We start from the raw sequence: 24,393 nt of genomic DNA on the forward strand, positions 1-24,393 counted from the left end.
CCTCATAGAAGATCCATAATAAGGGACTGAATAAGACAGTGGCATTAAGGAATTAAATGAGGGCTTCCCTGGTGGCTCAGTGGTTGAGAATCCACCTGCCAATGCAGGGGACACAGGTTCGTGCCCCGGTCTAGGAAGATCCCACGTGCCGCGGAGCGGCTGGGCCCGTGAGCCATGGCCGCTGAGGCTGCGTGTACGGAGCCTGCGCCTCGCAACGGGAGAGGCCCGCATACCGCAAAAAAAAAAAAAAAAAAAAGGAATTAAATGAGAAGATATATTCTAGAAAGCTTTGAGTGGTAGAAGCAGCAGTAACAGGTGACTGATTTGGAGGTGGGAGGGAACCACAAGACCCTCATAGGACAAAGACAGTTATAGGAAAGAAGAGATTGGTTTTACACATGCTGAGTTTGAACGTTTGTAAAGCATTCAAGTGTACATCTACAGTAGATGAGTGAGCCAGGTCTGGCACCTAAGAGAGATATCCAGGCTGCTGATGCATTTGGAATCCAGGGCACATGGGTAGTAACTGTGGCAGTGGGAAAAGATGAGATTACCGGATAGAGTTTAAAATGAGAAAAGGGCCAAGTAGAATCATGGAGCACACTATCTTCTAAGAAACAGGAAAAGAACCGTGTGCAGGCCACCAAGCCACAGGAAGCCCTCACATCCCACGGCATTCCTCAAAACCCAAAGCAAAACAAAACAAAACTTTGCACTTACATACTATGAAACCTATCTATGCACTCAAATCATCCATGTAGCAAACATTTGTTGTCTATTTCCTAAGTCATAAATCACTGTGCTAGCTGCTAAGGATAGCCAAGAATGAAGACGACACAGTTCTGAATCATAAGAATCTAGACAACTTAGGAGCCGTATAACAAGTAGGTTAAGAGCACAGGATCTAGGCTGCATTCAAACCTGGCTCTGCCATTTACTTCCTGGGTGAGCTTGGGCAAAATACTTAGCCTCCAGGTGCTTCTGCTTCTTATCTATGACAGGGATCATAATAGTATCTATTTCTATATGGTTGCTATGAAGAATAAATTAATTAAGAACCATGTCATGAGGAACAGTGCTTGACATATTATAAATGTTTAATAAATGTTAGTTTTATTATTTGTTATTATAAAAATGGCCAGAATGGCTACATGGGTACATAATAATAGTACCAATAAACAGTGCTATTGGATTTCACAAGATGGAAAAAAGACCCTCACTTGGAGGGAATTCAGGGGAGCACTTCACTAAGCTGCCTCTCAGGGTAAGGCTAGCTCATACAGTGCCTCAGTGTGAATTAGAAAGTAGTCTGCGGGTGCACATGAAGAGGAGGGTAGCCTGGATTTCTGTCATCACTCGATTCCCTTGACAAGTACTCTTGGGCAGGATATAACCAGCACAGCCATACATGGCAGCCTGGAGGATAGGACGTGTAAAGCTGAAGAAGATGTAGAGAACGCTCCAGTAAAAACCTAGAAGAAAGGCTGTAAACTATCAAGAACATAATATATCCAAGCCCAAACTGGCAACAGCAAGTAACCCAGACTTGCTAGAGCACAGGGACCATTTAGAAGAGCTGAAGATAAACCCAGAAAGGTGGATGGGAGCCAGATCATAGAGGACCTTGAATCCCAGCAAAGGCATTCAGCAGTGACTCTGAGTGGGGAGAAAATGAGGTACCAGTGGTGCTTAAGTAACAGTAATCTGGCATTATGTACTGAATGGATTTGAGCTTGGGCAGGTAAGAGGTCATTGCAGTGGTGTGCTAGTCTGTGAGTCCCTTAAAGGGGCTTATTCATTTCTATGTCTTATTCATTTCTAAATTCTCCAACGTAGCAAAGTGCTTGGGAAGGAACAGGCACTCAATAACTGTTTGAGGTATAATTGAATGAATGAGCCAAAAAGAAGTAATGTGACCCTTAATTAGAGTGGGAACAATGAAAATAGAAAGATACATATTGGAAAAATATTGCAGAGACTAAAATGTTTATTTGCTGGCTGATGAAATGTGACAAGGATAGGGCAGAATCAACAAAGACTGTAAAACTGATAAATACTAAGTGCACTGCATTACAGGGTTCTGTGAGAGGCAAATACAATTATGTTCATGAACATGCTCTATGAAAAAAGACTGCTTTTCTCTGGAATAAAAGTTAGTCACCTTACACAGAAATACTATTATATTTGACCTTGAACACAGCTCATCATTTTAAGACATTTATCTTCCTCTTGTCTTTACTAGATTATAAAAACTTTAAGAGTACACAGTGTGTCTACTCTGTTATAAAGCACAATAAAACCTTATAAAGTGTTACTTTAATTTACACTTACTCACAGGAGAAACTATTATTAAACATAATTTGGCTATAAACCACCAAAATACACAAACACAGACATACACAGAGATATATACACATATAATTATATATATACACACAAAACACTGTTTTGTGAATGTAGTCTTAGTAGGCATGTTTACTTTTCTTTATACCCAGGGTGTCTGGCAATGAGTGTTACAGGCACTCAATAAATGTCTGTTGAACTAAAATGAACAGAAATAAATTGACTTAGGAATCTCACAGAGCTTATCAGTAGTTTCTGGTGACCTTTACCTTTCCCTCTCCAGCTTCAGTGCTCTTCTCACTGTTTATTAAACTTATACTGTAGAAAAATGAGATCCATAATAAAGGTAGTTAAGAAGACAGAAAAAAGAAAAACTAAAATATATGACTGTCAATATGTATGATCAGTGGGTATGCCAGTAAATGTTTAACAATGGCCCAAGGTGAGGAGGGGAGCCTAATTTTCAGTATTTTCCAATTTCTATGGTTTAAATACTCCCACCATGGCCTACTTCAAGCTAACAACATGATATCAACTGGTTTGCAAAATTCTTGGAAATTTAACAATCAGCTCTCAGAACAAGCATGAGCCAGCTCCAACATACCATGGGATATAATATTTAGATGCATGCCACACATGACATAATCCCAAATTCTACTCTGCAATACTACCTTCTACATATTCAAAGGAAAGTACAAAGGGCAAGGAAAAGGCAAGGAAAACCCACACCCTATTCCTATAAGGAGTTTACCTCCATCTACAAAGTAGTCTTCTTTTGAACTGGCGTATGGATCCAGCACAGAAATTCCTTTAGCCTAGGCCAGTGACACCCAAACTTTTTGATCATGCACCCCAATCAGTAAAAAATGTTTAGGTATACAACCTCAATATATGTTAAGATATCCATTGATATTTTTTATTAGAGCTACTATACTAATTTAGTATAAATAAATAAGTATATACAAAAACATAAATTTTTAAAGGAAGAAAGAAAAATTTCCACGTGTGCTCACTCCCTCTTGTGAGAGCACTGGAATCACAACTAACTGCTAAACAATCATCGACAGGAAGACACTAGAACTCACCAAAAAAGATACGAGAAGCTGCAATGAGACAGTAGGAGGGGCGCAATCACAATAAAATCAAATCCCGTAACCACTGGGTGGGTGACTCACAAACTGGAGAACACATACCACAGAAGTCCACCCACTGGAGTGAAGGTTCTGAGCCCCACATATGGCTTCCCAAGCTGGGGGTCTGGCAATGAGAGGAGGAACTCCTAGAGAATCAAACTTGGAAGGCTAGGGGGATTTGACTGCAGGACTTCAACAGGGCTGGGGGAAACAGAGACTCCACTCTTGGAGGGCACACCCAAACTAGTGTGCACATTGGGACCCAGGGGAAGGAGCAGTGACCCCACAGGAGACAGAACCAGACCTACCTGCTAGTGTTGGAGGGTCTCCTGCAGAGGCAGGGGGGAGGGTGTGGCTCACCTCGAAGACAAGGACACTGGCAGCAGAAGTTCTGTGAAGTACCCCTTGCGTGAGCCCTCCTGGAGTCTGCCATCAGCCCCACAAAAAGAGCTGGGTAGGCTCTAGTGCTGGGTCGCCTCAGGCCAAACAACCAACAGGGAGGGAACCCAGCACCACCCATCAGCAGACAAGCGGATTAAAGTTTTACTGAGCTCTGCCAACCAGATCAACACCCAACTCTACCCACGAACAGTCCCTCCCATCAGGAAGCTTGACTCTTATAGCCTCATCCACCAGAGGGCAGACAGCAGAAGCAAGAAGAACTACAATTCTGCAGCCTGTGGAACGAAAACCACATTCACAGAAAGATTTTAAAAATGAAAATGCAGAGGACTATGTATCAGATGAAGGAACAAGATAAAACCCCAGAAAAACAACTAAATGAAGTGGAGATAGGCAACCTTAGAGAAAAAGAATTCAGAACAATGATAGTGAAGATGATAGAGGACCTCGGAAAAAGAACGGAGGCAAAGATCGAGAAGATGCAAGAAATGTTTAACAAAGATCTAGAAGAATTAAAGAACAAACAAAGATGAGCAATACAATAACTGAAATGAAAAATACACTAGAAGGAATCAATAGCAGAATAACTGGGGCAAAAGAACAAGTAAGTGACCTGGAAGACAGAATGGTGGAATTCACTGTCATGGAACAAAATAAAGAAAAAAGAATGAAAAGAAATGAAGACAGCCTAAGAGACTTCTGGGACAACATTAAAGGCAATAACATTCACAATATAGGGGTCCCAGAAGGAGGAGAGAGAGAGAAAGGACCCAAGAAAATATTTGAAGAGATTATACTCGAAAAATTCCCTAACACAGGAAAGGAAATAGCCACCCAAGTCTAGGAAGCGCAGACAGTCCCAGGCAGGATAAACCCAAGAAGAAACATGCTGAAACACATAGTAATCAAATTGATGAAAATTAAAGACAAAGAAAAATTATTGAAAGCAACAAGGGAAAAACGACAAATAACATACAAGGGAACTCCCATAAGGTTAACAGCAGATTTCTCAGCAGAAACTCTACAAGCCAGAAGGGAGTGGCATGACATATTTAAAGTGATGAAAGGGAAAAAACTACAACCAGGATTACTTTACCCAGCAAGGATCCCATTCAGATTCAATGCAGAAATCAAAAGCTTTACATACAAGCAAAAGCTAAGAGAATTCAGCACCACCAAACCAGCTCTACAACAAATGCTAAAGGAACCTCTCCCAGAGGGAAACACAAGAGAAGAAAAGGACCTACAAAAACAAACCCATAACAATTAAGAAAATGGTAACAGGAATATACATATCGATAATTACCTTAAATGTGAACGGATTAAATGCTCCAAACAAAAGACACAGGCCTCGCTGAATGGATACAAAGACAAGACCCATATATATGGTGTCTACAAGAGACCCACTTCAGACCTAGGGACACATACAGACTGAAAGAGGGGACGGAAACAGATATTCCATGAAAATGGAAATCAAAAGAAAGCTGGAGGAGCAATACTCATATCAGATAAAATAGACTTTAAAATAAAGTATGTTACAAGAGACAAGAAAGGACACTACATAAGATCAAGGGATCAATCCAAGAAGAAGATATAACAAATAAAAATATATATGCACCCAACACAGAAACACCTCAATACATAAGGAAACTAACAGCAATAAAAGAGGAAATTGACAGTAACACAATAATAGTAAGGGACTTTTAACTCCTCACTTGCACCAATGGACAGATCACTGAGACAGAAAATTAATATGGAAACACAAGCTTTAAATAACACAATAGACCAGATAGATTTAATTGATATTTATAGGACATTCCATCCCAAAACAGATTACACTCTCTTCTCAAGTGCACACGGAACATTCTCCAGGATAGATCACATCTTAGGTCACAAATCAAGCCTCAGTAAATTTAAAAACTGAAATCATATCAAGCATCTTTTCCAACCACAACACTATGAGATTAGAAATAAATTACAGGGGGAAAAACATAAAAAGCACAAACACATGGAGGCTAAACAATACATTACTACATAACCAAGAGATCACTATAGAAATCAAAGAGGAAATAAAAAAATACCTAGAGACAAATGACAATGAAAACACGACGATCCAAAACCTATGGGATGCAGCAAAAGCAGTTCTAAGAGGGAAGTTTATAGCAATACAATCCTACCTCGAGAAACAAGAAAAACCTCAAATAAACAATCAAACCTTACACCTAAACAAACTAAAGAAAGAAAAATAAACAAAACCCAAAGTTAGTAGATGGAAAGAAATCATAAAGATCAGAGCAGAAATAAATGAAATAGAAACAAAGAAAACTATAGCAAAGATCAATAAAACTAAAAGCTGTTTCTTTGAGAAGATAAAATTGATAAACCTTTAGCCAGACTCATCAAGAAAAAGAGGGAGAGGACTCAAATCAATAAAATTAGAAATGAAAAAGGAGAAGTTACAACGGACACACCAGATATACAAAGCATCCTAAGACACTACTACAAGCAACTCTATGCCAATAAAATGGACAACCTGGAAGAAATGGACAAATTCGTAGAAAGGTATAACCTTCCAAGACTGAACCAGGAAGAAACAGAAAATATAAACAGACCAATCACAAGCACTGAAATTGAAATTGTGATTAAAAATCTTCCAACAAACAAAAGTCCAGGACCAGGTGGCTTCACAGGTGAATTCTATCAAACATTTAGAGTAGAACTAACACCAATCGTTTTCAAACTCTTCCAAAAACTTGCAGAGGAAGGAACACTCCCAAACTCATTCTATGAGGCCACCATCACCCTGACACCAAAACCAGACAGAGATACTACAAAAAGAGAAAATTATGCACCAACATCACTGATGAATATAGATGTAAAAATCCTCAACAAAATACTAGCAAACAGAATCCAACAACACATTAAAACGGTCATACACCATGATCAAGTGGGATTTATCCTGGGATGCAAGGATTCTTCAATATATGCAAATCAATCAATGTGATACACCATATTAACAAATCGAAGAATAAAAACCATATGATCATCTCAAGAGATGCAGAAAAAGCTTTTGACAAAATTCAACACCCATCTATGATAGAAACTCTCCAGAAAGCAGGCAGAGAGGGAACCTACCTCAACATTATAAAGGCCACAAACATAAAATCCACAGCAAACATCATTCTCAATGGTGAAAAACTGAAAGCATTTCCTCTAAGATCAGGAAAAAGACAAGGATGTCCACTCATGCCACAATTATTCAACATAGTTTTGAAAGTCCTAGCCACAGCATTCAGAGAAGAAAAAGAAATAAAAAGAATACAAATTGGAAAAGAAGTAAAACTGTCACTGTTTGCAGCTGACATGATACTATACATAGAGGATCCTAAAGATGCCACCAGAAAACTACTAGAGCTAATCAGTGAATTTGGTAAAGTTGCAGGATACAAAATTAATGCACAGAAATCTCTTGCATTGCTATACACTAACAACAAAAGATCAGACAGAGAAATTAAGGAAACAATCCCATTCACCACTGCAACAAAAAGAATAAAATACCTAGGAATAAACCTACCTAAGGAGGTAAAAGACCTGTATGCAGAAAACTATAAGACACTGATGAAAGAAATCAAAGATGACACAAACAGATGGAGAGATATACCATGTTCTTGGATTGGAAGAATCAACACTGTGAAAATGACTATATTACCCAAAGCAATCTACAGATTCAATGCAATCCCTATCAAATTACCAGTGGCATTTTTTACAGAACTAGAACAAAAGATCTTAAAATCTGTATGGAGACACAAAAGACCCCAAATAGCCAAAGCAGTCTTGAGGGAAAAAAATGGAGTTGGAGAAATCAGACTCCCTGACCTCAGAGTATACTACAAAGCTACAGTAATTAAGACAATATGGCACAAAAAAACAGAAATATAGATCAATGGAACAGGATAGAAAGCCCAGAGATAAAACACACACACATATGGTCAACTAATTTATAACAAAGGAGGCAAGGATATACAATGGAGAAAAGACAGTCTCTTCAATAAGTGGTGCTGGGAAAACTGGACAGCTACACGTAAAAGAATGAAATTAGAATACTCCCTAACACCATACACAAAAATAAACTCAAAATGGATTAAAACCTAAATGTAAGACCGGACACTATAAAACTCTTAGAGGAATACATGGAAGAACACTCTTTGACATAAATCACAGCAAGATCTTTTTTGATCAAACTCCTAGAGTCATGGAAGTAAAAATAAAATTAAACAAATGGGACCTAATGAAACTTAAAAGTTTTTGCACAGCAAAGGAAAGCATAAAGAAGACGAAAAGACAACCCTCAGAATGGGAGAAAATATTTACAAACGAATCAATGGACAAAGGATTAATCTCCAAAATATATAAACAGCTCATGCAGCTCAATATTTAAAAAACAACCAACCCAATCCAAAATGGGCAGAAGACCTAAAGAGACATTTCTCCAAAGAAGACATACAGATGGCCAAGAAGCACATGAAAAGCTGCTCAACATCACTAATTATTAGAGAAATGCAAATCAAAACTACAGTGAGGTATCACCTCACACTGGTTAGAGTGGGCAACATCAGAAAATCTACAAACAACAAATGCTGCACAGAGTGTGGAGAAAAGGGAACCTTCTTGCACTGTTGATGGGAATGGAAATTGATACAGCCACTATGGGGAACAGTATGGAGGTTCCTTAAAAATCTAAAAATAGAATTACCATATGAGCCAGCAATCCCACTACTGGGCATATACCCACAGAAAACCATAATTCAAAAAGACACATGCACCCCAGTGTTCATTGCAGCACTATTTACAATAGCCAGGACATGGAAGCAACCTAAATAAATGCCCATCGACAGACGAATGGATAAAGAAGATGTGGTACATATATAATAGAATATTATTCAGCTATTAAACGGAAAAAAATTGGGTCATTTGTAGAGACGTGGATGGATCTAGAGACTGTCATACAGAGTGAAGGTAAGTCACAAAGAGAAAAACAGATATCGTATATTAACGCATATGTGTGGAACCTAAATAAATGGTACAGATGAACTGGTTTGAAGGCAGAAATAGAGACAAAGATGTAGAGAACAAACGTATGGACACCAAGGGGGGAAGTGGCGGGGGGTGGGAGTGGTGGTGGAGTGAATGGGGAGGTTGGGATTGACATGTATACACTAATATGTATAAAATGGATAACTAATAAGAACCTGCTGTATAAAAACAAATAAATAAAATTAAATTTAAAAATTTTAAAAAAAAGAAAAGATAAATTTCCCTTCTACATTCCAATAGCCTATCTTGAATACCCCTTGGGGTTTACGTAACCCAGTTTAGAGATCATAAGGCCAACATTAAAAGTAAAATGAATAACCTCCTGGACCTGTTTCCCCTAGACCAACAAATTAATCTTATTAGATCTTTCCACTCCAATGCTGAAAAGGGGCAAGCACCAACCCAAGGAAAATAGGAGAAAAGAATTAGCAAGGTCTTTGGCAAAGTTGGCCTAAGGACATGGAAGCAACCTAACTGTCCATCAACCGATGAATGGATAAAGAAGATGTGGCACATATATACAATGGAATATTACTCAGCCATAAAAAGAAACGAAATTGAGTTATTTGTAGTGAGGTGGATGGACCTAGAGTCTGTCATACAGAGTGAAGTAAGTCAGAAAGAGAAAAACAGATACCGTATGCTAACACATATATATGGAATTTTTTTATTTTTATTTTTATTTATTTTTGTGTGTGTGTGGTACGTGGGCCTCTCACTGTTGTGGCCTCTCCTGTTGCAGAGCACAGGCTCCAGACGCACAGACTCAGTGGCCATGGCTCACGGGCCCAGCTGCTCTGCGGCATGTGGGATCTTCCCAGGGCACGAACCCGTGTCCCCTGCATCGGCAGGCGGATTCTCAACCACTGCGCCACCAGGGAAGCCCTGGAATTTTTTTTTTTAAATGGTTCTGATGAACCTAGGGGCAGTACAGGAATAAAGACACAGACGTAGAGAGTGGACCTGAGGACAGAGCTGGTGGGGGGTGGGAGGTGAAGCTGGGATGAAGTGAGAGGGTAGCACTGACACATATACACTACCAAATGTACAATGGATAGCTAGTGCGAGATCAGCTCGGTGCTTTGTGACCACCTAGAGGGGTGGTATAGGGAGGGTAGGAGGGAGGCTTGAGAAGGAGGAGATATGCGGATATATGTATACACGTAGCTGATTCACTTTGCTATACGGCAGAAACTAACATGACATTGTAAAACAATTATACTCCAATAAAGATGTAAAAAAACAAAAGTTGCTCTAAGGGTAAGCAGGTCAGAGACCGCTCTTACAATATAAGCTCCATGGAATTAAGACTCCATGGGAATGAATCACTAGATCAGCTCCAAAGACACCATCCTAACTTGAGGTTTTCAGCCCATAAAGCAACATACCGTAGTACCATGTCCCAATAAATGTCCTTGGACATAAGCCATCTATATATATCAGCTCAGGCAATGAGAAGGGCTTGCAGGAACCTTGAGTGTTCCCTAAAGACCAACCATGTCCTCTAAGTAAGTGTAATATTAATAACATCTTAAGTTGGGCAATACAGATTATAAAACTATGCCAGATACATATAAATCATATATTTATATATGATTTATCTTCTTTTCTATACACAGGCAGTCCTCTGGCAGATCACAGTTTAAGCCAAACATGCTGTTCCCAAATCAAAAACACTATTAATCAAGTATACATGCTGTATAAAAGTGATCTTTCCTAAGTATATATAAAGAGCACAAGACAGTAGCCAATTGTAAAACACTGTATTATGTCAGATTATCTTTGAGTTCTAGGGCATGCTGCTCAAATTTCCTGGCTTTCTCCTTTTTAATTTCTAAACTAACTTTGCTACAAAATATAAAGAAATGAAAAAAAAAAAAAAACCTTCATCCAGATAACAGAATACTTAAGCCCTTTCTAAAGTAGATTTTACAAACATATTTTAAAACACTTAAGGACACTAAAATGCTTTCTGAAAAACTGGCCCAGGGAAAAACATTGCTTTTCATTCCTTGTTGCCAATTTCCCTGTCATACATCTAAAGCATTAAATATGAAGCTAACCATCCCTGCTCCATGAAAGGGAAAAAAAAAGAAAAAAAGAAAATCTGAGCTACCATCTCATCAAAACTAGCAACATCTAACATGATGGAATTAACTCCTTTTTAACTATTCTTTTCATCCTTTGATCACTTCTTACTTCGCATTGTCTTAAGAATCAAAGCTTTGGCTGAAATGATAACCAAATTAAAAGATCCCCACACCTATGAATTTATTTACCTTCTCATCTGTTGAAGTTTCCTTGTTTCCTCCCTTCTTTAAGGAAGATGGGGTTCCTTCTCCAAGATAACTAAGTACTCTAATAAAAACTATTTTTTAAAAAGTATTACTGGCGGGACTTCCCTTGCAGTCCAGTGGTTAGGACTCTGAGTTTCCACTCCAGGGGGCAACAGTTCGATCCCTGGTTGCGGAACTAAGATCCCACATGCTGCAGGGCACAGCCAAGAAAAAAAAATATTACTGGCTTTTATTTCAATAAGGTTACCTAATCATATATGAATATCTCTCTTCCAAATTCCCATTGAAACAAGAGAAAAAATAGCTCAAAACTAAATTAAAAACATAATCACACTAGAAAACAAAAAAGGATGCCATTAGCAATTTAGAGTTTTAAAAAAACTCTACATCCATGGTTCTGAAACTTTAGCCTGCAACAAAATCATCTAGAGGGCTGATTAAAACACAGACTGTAGGACTCCACCTTCAGGGTTTCTGATTCAGTAGGTCTGGGGCTCAAGATTCTGTATGTTTAACAAGTTCCCAGGTGATGCTGATTCTGCTGGTCTGAGGACCACATTATAAGAACCACCATGCTAAGTAAATAGCGATCATTAAAAGGAACATTTTTTACTAATTCTAAAAGCATCCTCAGAGAGACTAAAACAAATGGTGCAACCTTTTTTTTTTTTAAGTGGATAGCAATTGGAAAATAAAACAGTTCTGGAAAACTGGAAAAAATACCACTTCCAAATTAAAAATAAAAATTGGAAGGGCTAAATAACAACTACAACCCAATATAACAGTGTGGAAAATGGTCTAAGACATCTTCCAAAACACAGAGCAAAAGACAAAGAGATGGAAAACATGAGAGAAAAATTAACAAGCATGAAGGGTCAATATCTACCTAATAGGTTTCTGGAGAAAGAACAAACACATCACAAAAAGTAATCAATGAAGAAACTTTCCCTAAGCTGAAAAAGATTCAAGCCTTGTACTGCTAGGCCAATTTCCAAACAGGTAAAAAAATGTAGAGCCAACAACCAGACACATATTTGTGACATTTCTAAACTTAAAAGACATAAAGAAAACTCTTAAAAGCTTTAAAGGGAAGAACAGAGGTTATTACAAAGCAATATGAATCAGACTAGCATCAGACATCTCATTAGCATGCTAGAAGAAAATGGAATATTGTTTTCAAGGTTCAGAGAGGAAATTATTGTAAACCTGGAATTCTACATCTAGTCAAACTATCATATATTAAGGCAAAATAAAGACATCTTCAGAAATTTAAGAACTAAGAAAATTGACTTCCTGTATCAGTTTCCCACTCCTACTGTACGAAATTACCACAGAAGTTCAAAATAGGTTTCAATGAGCTAGAATTAAGGTGCTGAGAGGATTATATACCTTTTGGAGGCTCTAAGGAAAAAGCCATTTCCTTGCCTTCTCTAGCTTCTAGAGGCTGCCTGAATTCCTTGACTAGTGGTCCCCTTCCATGTTCATCATCATTATTAAATATAAACAGTACTTATGGCAGATTTTTGAGTTCCTTAAAGACATGCAAATGACTAGAGCTACACTATACACCCGACAGAGTAAATAAAAAACATCAGCATGCTCTTAATCACTGCCTTAAAAAACATTTTAATAAATTAGTATTTCTATTAATAAACACCTACCGAGTCATTCGCTGATAAAGCAAGTGCAAGGTTCACTGTAAGAAACAAAAAAGTAATTAAATTTAGTAACTTTCCTTCTACTAAAATTCATTTTGTCTTTAAATATGTTCACTGTAACAACCAAGGCAAATAAAGTTTTAATATATCTCTATTATAAAAAACAAGGACATGGAGAGAATACAGAAAGTAAAAAACACAAAAAAGAAAGTAACATTTCAACATAAACAGTAAATGTCTGTCCCAAAATTATCATTTTAAATAATCCATTTATCATCTGTTACAATTGTATTTAAATAATCCAAGTTTTTTAAAATGATGTTAATGGTATATATCATTCAATTATTTTTACTTTTTAAAAATAAATGCTGGTGGGCTGGTGGGCTTCCCTGGTGGCCCAGTGGTTGAGAGTCCGCCTGCCGATGCAGGGGACACTGGTTCGTGCCCCGGTCCGAGAAGATCCCACATGCCGCAGAGCAGCTGGGCCCGTGAGCCACGGCCCGCTGAGCCTGCGCGTCCGGAGCCTGTGCTCCGCAGCAGGAGAGGCCACAGCAGTGAGAGGCGCGCGTATGGGAAAAAAAAATGCTGGTAATGCAGGAATTCCAAATATCTAACTCACAAATACCCATATAAATGAAAGGTTGGACCAGTGAGCAGAGGGAAGAAAGGAAGGTAAAAGGCAAGGCAGTGAAACATTTTCCTAAAAGTGCCTATTGTTAGTGAATCCCAAACACATAAAGGGGGAAAGCAGTAGTCCCCAAAACCACCTTTAGCCTAGCAATAAGGATATGCTACATCTGAGATGAAAAAGAGGTCCAAAAGTAACACATTCCCAAAACTGATAAATAAACAGACCCTCATACTGTGGATCACAATTCCTTACAGAACAGTGTTATAAATGATGCCAATATTGTTTCCTTTAAAGTATATGAGGGCATAAACTTTCAAGGTTGACATGCTTCAAACCCCAGTTTCACCACTCTCTGTTTTATAATCTTGAGTAGAATATTTTACCCCAAGCCTGTTTCTTCTTCTATAAAATGAGGTCCTACTTCATAACTGTTGTGAGAATTAAATCAAATACTATATGTATTATAGTATTATGCCTAAGGCATGGCACTTAACAAATTAATTTTTATAAATTATAAAATAATTCTGAATTTCAGGTTAAACATAATCCAACTTTTAGGCAGGAACTTTTAGAGAGTAATTCATTTTAATGTGAAGGTCTTTCTGCATTTACACAATAGAATCACAGAGCATGTCTGTATTAATCAAACGTCATCATTTTAATCCAAAATATCTCCAGTATACATATTCAAATAGGAAGTATTTTTAGATAGTTTGGAACAGGAATAAACACATATAATGGAAAGAAATAGAATACCAACAGAGTTACATAGAAATAATCTACTTCTAAGGCTGATGTATGCAGATAGAGCTGTTATGAAACAATATAGGCCAATTATTTGGGACAAGTGGTATGATGCTAACAAAGAAAAAAAAAGCAAGGAAGGGACACTTATTGAAGCACTTATGTGTCAAACACTGTACATTTCTCACATATATATATTTTTTTATTTTTTATTTTTTTGCGGTACACGGGCCTCTCCTGTTGTGGAGCACAGGTTCCGGACACGCAGGCTCAGCGGCCATGGCTCACAGGCCTAGACGCTCAGCGGCATGTGGGACCTTCCCGAACTGGGGCACGAACCCGTGTCCCCTGCATCGGCAGGTGGACTCTCAACCACTGCGCCACCAGGGAAGCCCTCTCATATATTTTCCTGTCTAACTGCTGTCACATTCCAAGGTAACAATCTTACAACCAAAAACAATAAACAATTTGGTTTAAAGAAGTGCTAGCCTACAGACCCAACAAATTTTATTGCACAAAACCCAAAGAACTTATGGCTCTTATCATGAAAACACTTTCCATCTTTAACCAGTCCAAGTAAACACAGAGCTTGCAAAAGGATTCACACCACTGAATACAGGTAAATGTACTCTGAATTTTCAAAACACAAGTAGAGGTGGATTCTAGAACCAAAAACTAAGAGCTTCCAAATTTTAAAAACAAAATACCAAATAGGTGGATTGTAGGTCCTTAGGAAAGAAAGCCAAAATGTGTAGGACATAGCATAAATTCATTAAGAACAATCAATAACTAATTATTTTTAATAATAATATAGTATCTATTAAATAGTATATTAGGGGTCTATCATAACTACAATACTTAGTAAATCTTAATTTCTTCAAAACATCTGAAAAACTCTTCCACAATTACATTCAGGTCAAAATGGGAAAAAACTGAGCTAATAACACTATACAGTTGGATTTGTAGCTGGTTGTACAACTATAAAACTGCTGCATCTAGGAATTACCAAATATGGCTTTGAGTCAAGACACAAGATCTCTAGTGAAAGTCACAGAACTCTGTATCTGGCCCTTTTTATTTGAAAATGTCATTGGTTTCAATGAACTAAGGAATTTTAAGGTACATATATGCCCCAACTTTAGGTTACTATCTGAGGAAAAAAAAAAAAAAAAAATTAGAGATCTTAGGGGGGCGGGGCAAGATGGAGTAGGTAATTAAGAGGTACAAACTGATATGTATAAAATAAATAAGCTACAAGGAAATATTGTACAACACAGGGAATATATCCAATATTTTATAATAACTATAAATGGGCTATAACCTTTAAAAATTGTAAACTATGTTGTACACCTGAAACTTGTATAATATTGTACATCAGCTACACTTCAATTTTTTAAAAATGCAGAAATTTGAGTCAAAAGCTAAAAAAAAAATACATACATAAATACATAAAAGATCTTTAACAGTGTAGAACTGTGCCAAAATTAACAAAGTGATATAAGGATGGTTACTTTTTTTAAATCAACTGCAAAAAAGATAGGTTGGATAAGACCTGAATTAAGCCATTCCTATTAAAATGATTGAAAATTTTAAATGAGGCAACAATAAGACTTGAGAGCTTTATGACTCCAAATTAATAATACAAGTTGCCTCTGTTGAGTTGAATTGGGAGGAGGGGGGTTACCGTTTTACATTATTACACTGAAAATTTTTGTTAGAAATAAAAAGTTTCTTTTGAAAACATCTGGGAATACCTGGTCATTAGTCTTGGATGGTAACTCTTCTACTTCTGGGGGCATTTCTTTTATGGGTTCTGAAAGCAGCATTTCAGTCACAATGAAATCTATAATCAATTTTTAAAAGCCACCAAAAAACAAATTCTCTGCTCCAGTATATTAACATAAAAGATACAAAGCTTAAAAGATATTTTAAATAATTAAAACATTTTCAAATATTAGATCTATGTTGACTTTATAAATGCTGAAAATTATATTATGGTTAAATGAAAATAAGCCACAATAATGTAAACAATCTCATTGCAACTACTTAGCTATGTGTACACTGAAAAAGACTAGAAAAGAACATCAAAGAACAGAAATAAATTTAGTGTTAAACTTACTAAATGTTTAATAATAACAGCAACCAAATATTGAGTACTTACTATGTATGAGACAGTGGGCTAAGTAGTTAGCTTGTTTAATGTGCATAACCATCCTATGAAAAAGATTATAATCATTGCCATTTTACAGTTAAGTAAACTGAAGATGTGATAGACAACCTGGCCACCTTTTCCTCAGTTAAGGAGTCAAAGACCTGGCTACATATCTAGTTTTGTCTAACTCCAAAATCTAAGCTCCCAATCACCACCAACTCCTCATCCTAAGGAAGCAGCTGTTAGGAACTTCACAAATACTTTTTTAAGAACAAAACTATAATTTTAATATTGTGCACTTGCCAGTTGGCATAAAGTCCTAATCAAGATGAGAATTAATATCCTATATACCTGCTGTAGTAGACTTTCCAACGCCACCCTTTCCAGAAGCCACAACTATAACTTGTTTAACACCGTCTATTGGTTTCTGCTTTGGAAGTCCTCGAGACATGATTTGTGTTCTTCTTTGTTTTAGGGTCTCACTCTCAGCACCAGAGAACTTAAGAAGAAGAAGAAAAAAAAAAAAAAAAACAGTTTTAAAACAAGCCATCTCCATTATCACGCTGTAAAAGTAAAAACAATTTGGTATTTGCAATTAACAGGGCTTTCTTTTCTACTCTAATTCTGCTCATCTCCACTATTTAGGCCCTTAGTGTTATTTACCTATTGCTATTGATCACAATTGCAGAGACACATTGTTTAAATTGAAATTTATTTGCCAGGATACGCAGACGTTAAAAATGGAAAGTAAATAAGCTGCCTCTTTCCGGAGTTAAATCCTCCACGTGTTTTCCTTCTCTATAACCTATTTTCTAAATAAACCAACACTAAGAAAACAAGTGCAAGTCACACATCCATGGTCTAACCATCTATTTTACGCCCCTCTAAGCCTCGGCCTGGTCCCACTGGGGGCCCGCCTGGAAAGTGGGGACGTCCAGAACTGGGGTCTCACTGAGCCATCAAGTGGGCGGGTGCCCACGAGGCAGTGAAGCGAGTCAATTGCAGAGCACCCGCAGTCCTGGCGCCCCAGCGTCTCGGACCCGTCCGCCTCCACCTGCTCTGCAGCACCACGGACCTGGCGCCCCCAAACCAACACTCGGCTTCCCCCAAGCGGGACACAGGCCCCGCCGTAGCCCCGAAGCGACGCCCCCCGAAAAAGCAGCAAACGCTGCCAACTCCCCATGACGCAGAATGCTGCCTTCAGCCCAACCCGGAAACCGTCGCGGCAAGCGCTGGGTGATGACGTCACATGGCAACGCTCGGCTTCCTCTCCTTAACGACGAGCCTCCTTTGAGTTTCTTCAACCCAGGAATACAACTTGTTGTTGTGATCTCGTCTGTAGCCAGGTACAAACATTTTACAGCGTTTTACCCAATGTTTATGAAGCATTTTCACGTACCTCCTCTAATCTGGCCCTCACAGAAGTTCTGGAGTAGGTAGGTAGGAGGCTCTTACTAGGATCCTCTTTTCATAGGTAAGAAAACTGAGACTTAGAAAGTTTAGAAAACTGACCCAAGTGAGAAGTAGGAAATGGTGGAAGTTAAAAATGACTCCAGGCGTTCTCACAGCGCAGAATATAGTCACTTAAACACTGCCACTGTTAAGGATTTTATCTCTTTTTTTTTTCCCCTGAGTAATCTACAGTAATAGTAGGATTTGTGCTGACACTGCTGTGTTGCTGATAATTCTCTGAGAGAGAAGTCGGGGTGCTTTGCTAGGGTCGAAAAAGTTTAATTAAATCAGAAAGCGGGTCTAATGAAGCAAATTTCACTCAAAAAGCAACTTAAGTGAGACAAAGCTTGAGGAAGGAGATAGAATGCATCCAGGTAAAAGGAAGGACATATCACTACATTCAAAGAAGGTGAAAGTGAGGGAAATCGCTTTAGGAAAGAAAGCTGGAAAGCTGATACAGGAACTCGGACCCAGCAAAAGAATCATTTAGGGTGTAGAGTGGTTTACCTTCGCATATTCTCCACAATATTTTCTAAGGTTGATTTTCATTTCTTTTATGTGCTTATCTGTAGAGAGTTTCTTGTGTAATCATTCAGTTTATTTTGCTCTAATCTGATCTTTAATTTCCTTAGTTTTAATACAGGCATAACATATCAACCTCAAAAAATCATTGTAAGAATTAAATGAAATATTACCAGCAATATACATTCAATTTAGTAAGCAGTGAAAAGAATTTTCAGTTCCTTGCTTTTTCTCCCCAATCTCACAACTTTGTCACTTCATTCAGCGTTCTTCTTCTTACATTAGGTTTAACACTCTTACTTATTGTTTTATATCACTTTCTTATTTTATTATTTTGTGATGTGTTTTCACAGCTAATTTTATCAATTTTAAATTTGCATCTGCTCAATTTTTATAAATTATAAGCCAAAAAATAGGGCTAAGAGGAAATAGCTGTCAGAATAATCCATTTACTAAACAAGAAATACTGAATATCTCTTTCTCTCTAGGTAGCTTTTCGAGTTCTTCCAGAATTCTACCAAAGATTCATTCATTTAACAAATATTTATTGAGCAACTATTATGCACCAAGCACTACCCTAATCTTAGGGTTTTCAATACTAAACCTGGCATAATCTTTCCACTCAATGACTACAATCCAGTGCAAGAGACAGAATAAGTTTACAAACAATTACAGTATGATGTGATAAGTATAGGAGAAAATCACTGAGTGATACAAAAGTATAAAGGAGGAGCACTGAATTCAGTCAGACAAGGCTTCTGAATAGGGTAACATCTAAGCTTAACCCTGCGTGTGGTTAACGTGTGGGAGTCAGCAGGAAGAATGGCTACAGGGTTGTTGTGCAGAAGTAAGAAATGAATTGTTAAGAACTGCAAAATCTGTGTGGCTTGAGGATAGACTGTGAGGTGCAAGACTGAAAGAGATGAGGATAGAGATTGGTAGGGTGATAGCTATCCAGATCATGAAAGGCTTTATATATCATGCAAAGGAATTTGGACTTTATCCTGAGGGAACCATAGAAGGGTTTTAAGCCGGAAAGCAGCACGATCAGATTTGTGTTTTAGAAATACCACTATGATTGACAGGCAGAAAAAGGATAGGAGGGGTCAGATCAGAGGCAGGGAGACAGGCGGTTACTGCAGTAATCCGAAAGAGATGTTGAAAGCTTGACTTAACATCTCTAAATTTCACTTTGCTTATCTATAAAATAGATAATACCTATTTGTAGAGTTGTTATGCAGTTGAATTTAAAATAATGCACATAGAATGCCTATCACATAGTACACATATTCAATAAATATTAGCTATTGTGTTGCTTATTGGGTTGTACAGAGTTTATAATGTAGGCAACTAGATGAGCGGTACTGACACTCTTGAGAGAGAGCATAAGGGGAAGAACAAGTGAGACCAATGTCTGTAGAATGAATGAATGGTTAATTTGATTTATCCTTCAGCAGATTAGGGTATCACGAGAGTAGTAGAGGGCTTCCCTGGTGGCACAGTGGTTGAGAGTCTGCCTGCCAATGCAGGGGACACAGGTTCATGTCCCGGTCTGGGAAGATCCTACATGCCGTGGAGCAGCTGGGCCCGTGAGCCACGGCCGCTGGGCCTGCGCGTCCGGAGCCTGTGCTCCGCAACAGGAGAGGCCACAACAGTGAGAGGCCCACGTACTGGGAAAAAAAAAAAAAAAAAAAAAAGAGAGTAGTAGACCTGTCCATTGTTTCTTCTCCAACAACCACTGGTACACACACACACACACGCACACGCACACACACACACACCCATGGCCCCTTCTCAAGAGTATTCTCTTGAGAATAGACAGCCTCTTCAATAAGTGGTGCAGGGAAAACTGGACAGCTACATGTAAAAGTATGAAATTAGAACAATCCCTAACACCACACACAAAAATAAACTCAAAATGGGTTAAAGACCTAAATGTAAGGCCAGACACTATCAAACTCTTAGAGGAAAACATAGGCAGAACACTATACGACATAAATCACAGCAAGATCCTTTTTGACCCATCTCCTAGAGAAATGGAAATAAAAGCACAAATAAACAAATGGGACCTAATGAAACTTAAAAGCTTTTGCACAGCAAAGGATACCATAAACAAGACCAAAAGACAACCCTCAGAATGGGAGAAAATATTTGCAAATGAAGCAACTGACAAAGGATTAATTTCCAAAATTTATAAGCAACTCATGCAGCTCAATAACAAAAAAAAAAACAACCCAATCCAAAAATGGGCAGAAGAACTAAATAGACATTTCTCCAAAGAAGATATACAGATTGCTAACAAACACATGAAAGAATGCTCAACATCATTAATCATTAGAGAAATGCAAATCAAAACTACAATGAGATATCATCTCACACCGGTCAGATTGGCCATCATCAAAAACTCTAGAAACAATAAATGCTGGAGAGGGTGTGGAGAAAAGGGAACCCTCTTACACTGCTGGTGGGAATGTAAATTGATACAGCCGCTATGGAGAACAGTATGGAGGTTCCTTAAAAAACTACAAATAGAACTACCATACGACCCAGCAATCCCACTACTGGGCATATACCCTGAGAAAACCATAATTCAGAAAGACTCATGTACCAAAATGTTAATTGCAGCTCTATTTACAATAGCCAGGACATGGAAGCAACCTAAGTGTCCATCAACAGATGAATGGATAAAGAAGATGTGGCACATATATACAATGGAATATTACTCAGCCATAAAAAGAAATGAAACTGAGTTATTTATAATGAGGTGGATGGACCTGGAGTCTGTCATACAGAGTGAAGTAAGTCAGAAGGAGAAAAACAAATACCGTATGCTAACACATATATATGGACTCTAAGGGAAAAAAAAATGTCATGAAGAGATTAGTGGTAGGACGGGAATAAAACACAGACTTGGGGCTTCCCTGGTGGCGCAGTGGTTGAGAGTCCGCCTGCCGATGCAGGGGACACGGGTTCGTGCCCCGGTCTGGGAAGATCCCACATGCCGCGGAGCGGCTGGGTCCGTGAGCCATGGCCGCTGGGCCTGCGCGTCCGGAGCCTGTGCTCCGCAATGGGAGAGGCCACAACAGTGAGAGGCCCGCGTACCACAAAAAAAAAAAAAAAAAACACAGACTTACTGGAGCATGGACTTGAGGATATGGGGAGGGGTAGGGGGAGGGGTGGGCTGTGACGGGGTGGGGGGGTGGCAGGGACATGTATGCACTATCAAGTGTGGATTGGATGGCTGGTGGGGGGCTGCCGCGTAGCGCGGGGGGATCACCTCTGTGCTTTGTGACCACCTGGCGGGGTGGGGTGGGGAAGGTGGGAGAGAGGGTGATGCAAGAGGGAGGAGATATGGGAACGTGTGTGTATGTATGGCTGATTCACTTTGTTGTAGGGGAAGAGCTAACACACTATTGTGAAGCAATTGTACTCCAATAAAGATGTTTAAGGAAAAAAAAAAAAAAGAGTATTCTCCCTTAGTTCCTAAGAACTGCTAAGTCATTTGATCCCATCCCCATGGTCACTGATTGGATTAAAGATTGACATACCACCAAAATTGGACCAATCATATTCTTTCCCCACAGAATTTAAAACATAAGAGATACTACTCAATCTTAGTTTGCCTTTGAACTGATAAGGCTAAAGTGACCATTTTCTACTTTGTACACAGAGAAGTAGAAAAAGCCAATGCCAAGAAAGAAAAATAAAGCAGACCATAAGAGATCATGTGCCCAGAAAAGGAAGGGATAACAGCTGTACTGATTCATAACAGCTTTCCAGTTCCTGCTTCTAGTCCACAGTGAAGTTCAGCTATACTTCCTATCCTTACGTCCATGAGATATACTTACATCCAACCAACAAATTCTCTTTCTACCTTGGCCTAATTTGGGTGGGTTTCTGTGTACTTGTAACCATGGTGAGATATATTTTGTAACATTTAGAGAGTATTTTCCGCTTATAATTCCTTGTACCTCATATAGCCCTTCCCCATTCAGACATGACAAGCACAATGGTGACAAACACTATGACAAAAGCCAATAGCTGAGGGTAACAAAGTGGAAGTATGGCAGGAAGATGAATTCCTGGTTATATAGTGAAGCTGTTATGCCAGTCCTGGCCTGTGTCTCCAGACCTCTTGTTGTGTGAGATAATTAATTGTTTAAACCACTGTTGGTTAGGATTTCTTTCATTTGAAGTGAGAATAATCTGTGCCTCTTACAGCTCCTAAGAAGGAACCCCCATACACTTTTACTACCTCTCCCCCAAGATTCAGCCCCAGTGAGGAAGGAGAACAAGAAAGGCCCAAATCAGTTTGGGGGATGTAACAACAACAAAATCAATGCCCCCATTCCCAGATAGAACTCAGTGTAGTGGCAGGACCACAGAATGAAAATGGTTGACAGTTGTGTTTAGGCAGACAGCCTGAGGCAGCTTCACAGGGTTTGCCCCCTACAAAGAGCCACAGGACTGGCTGAGAGAAAGCTGATCCTTAAAGAGAGCTTAATGTCAAGAAAATGGTCAAGACTTGGCAACAATTTTCATGGTTAAATGTGTGGCATCACAATGGATGCTGGTATGGATAGATAACGACCTTGAGGATTAAATTCACATCACCATGTGGACATCTGGATACTACATAGACACAACCCTGGTATCTGTGGTGGAATCTGTACTTATCAAGATTAAGTTTCTACCACCCTGAGAGAATTTTACAAATACTGATCAAAACAAAGAGGATTGTTTTGTATGTCTCCTATGTGTAGGGTAATATACTGTTTTCTAGAAAGGAAGTATTTGTATCTGCTAGATTACCCTCTCTAAAATACATATATATCCATATATATACATATATGTATGTATATATTTATATTCTCAGGTGACCAAGGACTCACTGAAAGTTCAGATACCCACAAATGAGAAGCCTGCCTTATACCCTGCCCATAAGCCTCAGGACGGCCTCAGTGTTTCATCCCTTTGCTCAACTCACTAAGAAAGAATAGGTGTTGTGGACAGTTTCCAGTCTCTGTTGAATATTCTAAATAAAGCTCGAAAACTAGTGCTAGTCCCTTCAGTTTAAGGTGACGGTCCCCAACTGAACCTCTCATCCTGTTCAAAGGGCTCGCTGAAAAGAAAACCCCACCCCATCTATGGACTTGTCTAAATGACAACCCCATGCATTGACCCTACTTTGCCCCATAGTGTGATTTGTTTCCAAATCTCTCTATTCATGACTAAGCATGAAACTGGCTTTATCTACATCTAATACAAATGTTCACATTAAAATATAGAGTAATTCTGCTTAGGAGAATAGCTTCCCAATGAACCAGTCTCTCTGTAGGAAACCTGGTCTAGAAAGTTTGTGGATTTTCCCATATCAAAGACTTTGCTGGCCTTTTAGTACCTCAGCTCACATAAAGTAGTCCTGTCAAAGAAGCTCCTCATTCTTATTTTTTAAAATTACACAAAGCAAATGTATGTACAGAGAGTTCCTATGTTACCTTTTGTAAGCTGAAATGGTGTAAGGCAAAGAAGCAATCATCTTAGGACACATCTTACTAACAGATGCACAAAATAAATCAGGATAAAGCACAGATGCTCACAGACAAGTTCAAAGCTATGGTAGCTTGATGCTGAGATGCTGAGTGTAGTTCCCGGAGAAGTAGCTTGGGATGCCACTCTCGCTGCTCGGGGGGCACTGCCTCCATAGCCCCTCGCTGTAAAATAAATGCTGAATGCTATTTTCACTTTTCACCTTTTTTCATAAAAGCAAAAATCCTCTTCAGATTTCTTTCATTTAGTGAAAGTAGGTACTTATGTAGGTCCTTCATAAAACCAAAGTGGCATAAAGTGAACTTTCAAAAAGAGGGGGAGATACCTGTATGTTCTTAGACTGGATGGGCATCTGGGAATACGCCTCCAAATGACTAAAAATCCACCTCTAGAATGAGACAGGATGGGTTTCTAA

General features: G+C 38.7%; 1 protein-coding gene across 11 annotated transcripts in view; it reads right to left on the reverse strand.

Moving 5' to 3' along the window:
• Nucleotides 1–24,393, reverse strand: part of NUBPL (NUBP iron-sulfur cluster assembly factor, mitochondrial) — a 530,407-nt gene that overhangs the window by 418,300 nt on the left and 87,714 nt on the right. For 3 of the 11 annotated variants that reach the window (XR_010839581.1, XR_010839583.1, XR_010839582.1), the window contains exons 1-3: nucleotides 17,530–17,654; nucleotides 16,806–16,953; nucleotides 12,931–12,965 (exon numbers count right to left, since the gene is read on the reverse strand). Coding sequence is in view for 7 of the 11 variants with exons in the window: in XM_059057230.2 (XP_058913213.1) it covers nucleotides 12,931–12,965; nucleotides 16,806–16,953; nucleotides 17,530–17,637 (291 nt within the window). In the remaining 4 variants the exon portion in view is untranslated. Of the gene's footprint in view, nucleotides 1–12,930; nucleotides 12,966–16,805; nucleotides 16,954–17,117; nucleotides 17,160–17,320; nucleotides 17,346–17,529; nucleotides 17,685–24,393 lie in introns of those variants that run through there. The other 8 variants (XM_067028607.1, XM_067028606.1, XM_067028608.1 and 5 more) reach the window with 6 other exon arrangements.

This window comes from Kogia breviceps, chromosome 3 (genome assembly GCF_026419965.1).
Source record: "Kogia breviceps isolate mKogBre1 chromosome 3, mKogBre1 haplotype 1, whole genome shotgun sequence".
NCBI lineage: Eukaryota > Metazoa > Chordata > Mammalia > Artiodactyla > Physeteridae > Kogia > Kogia breviceps.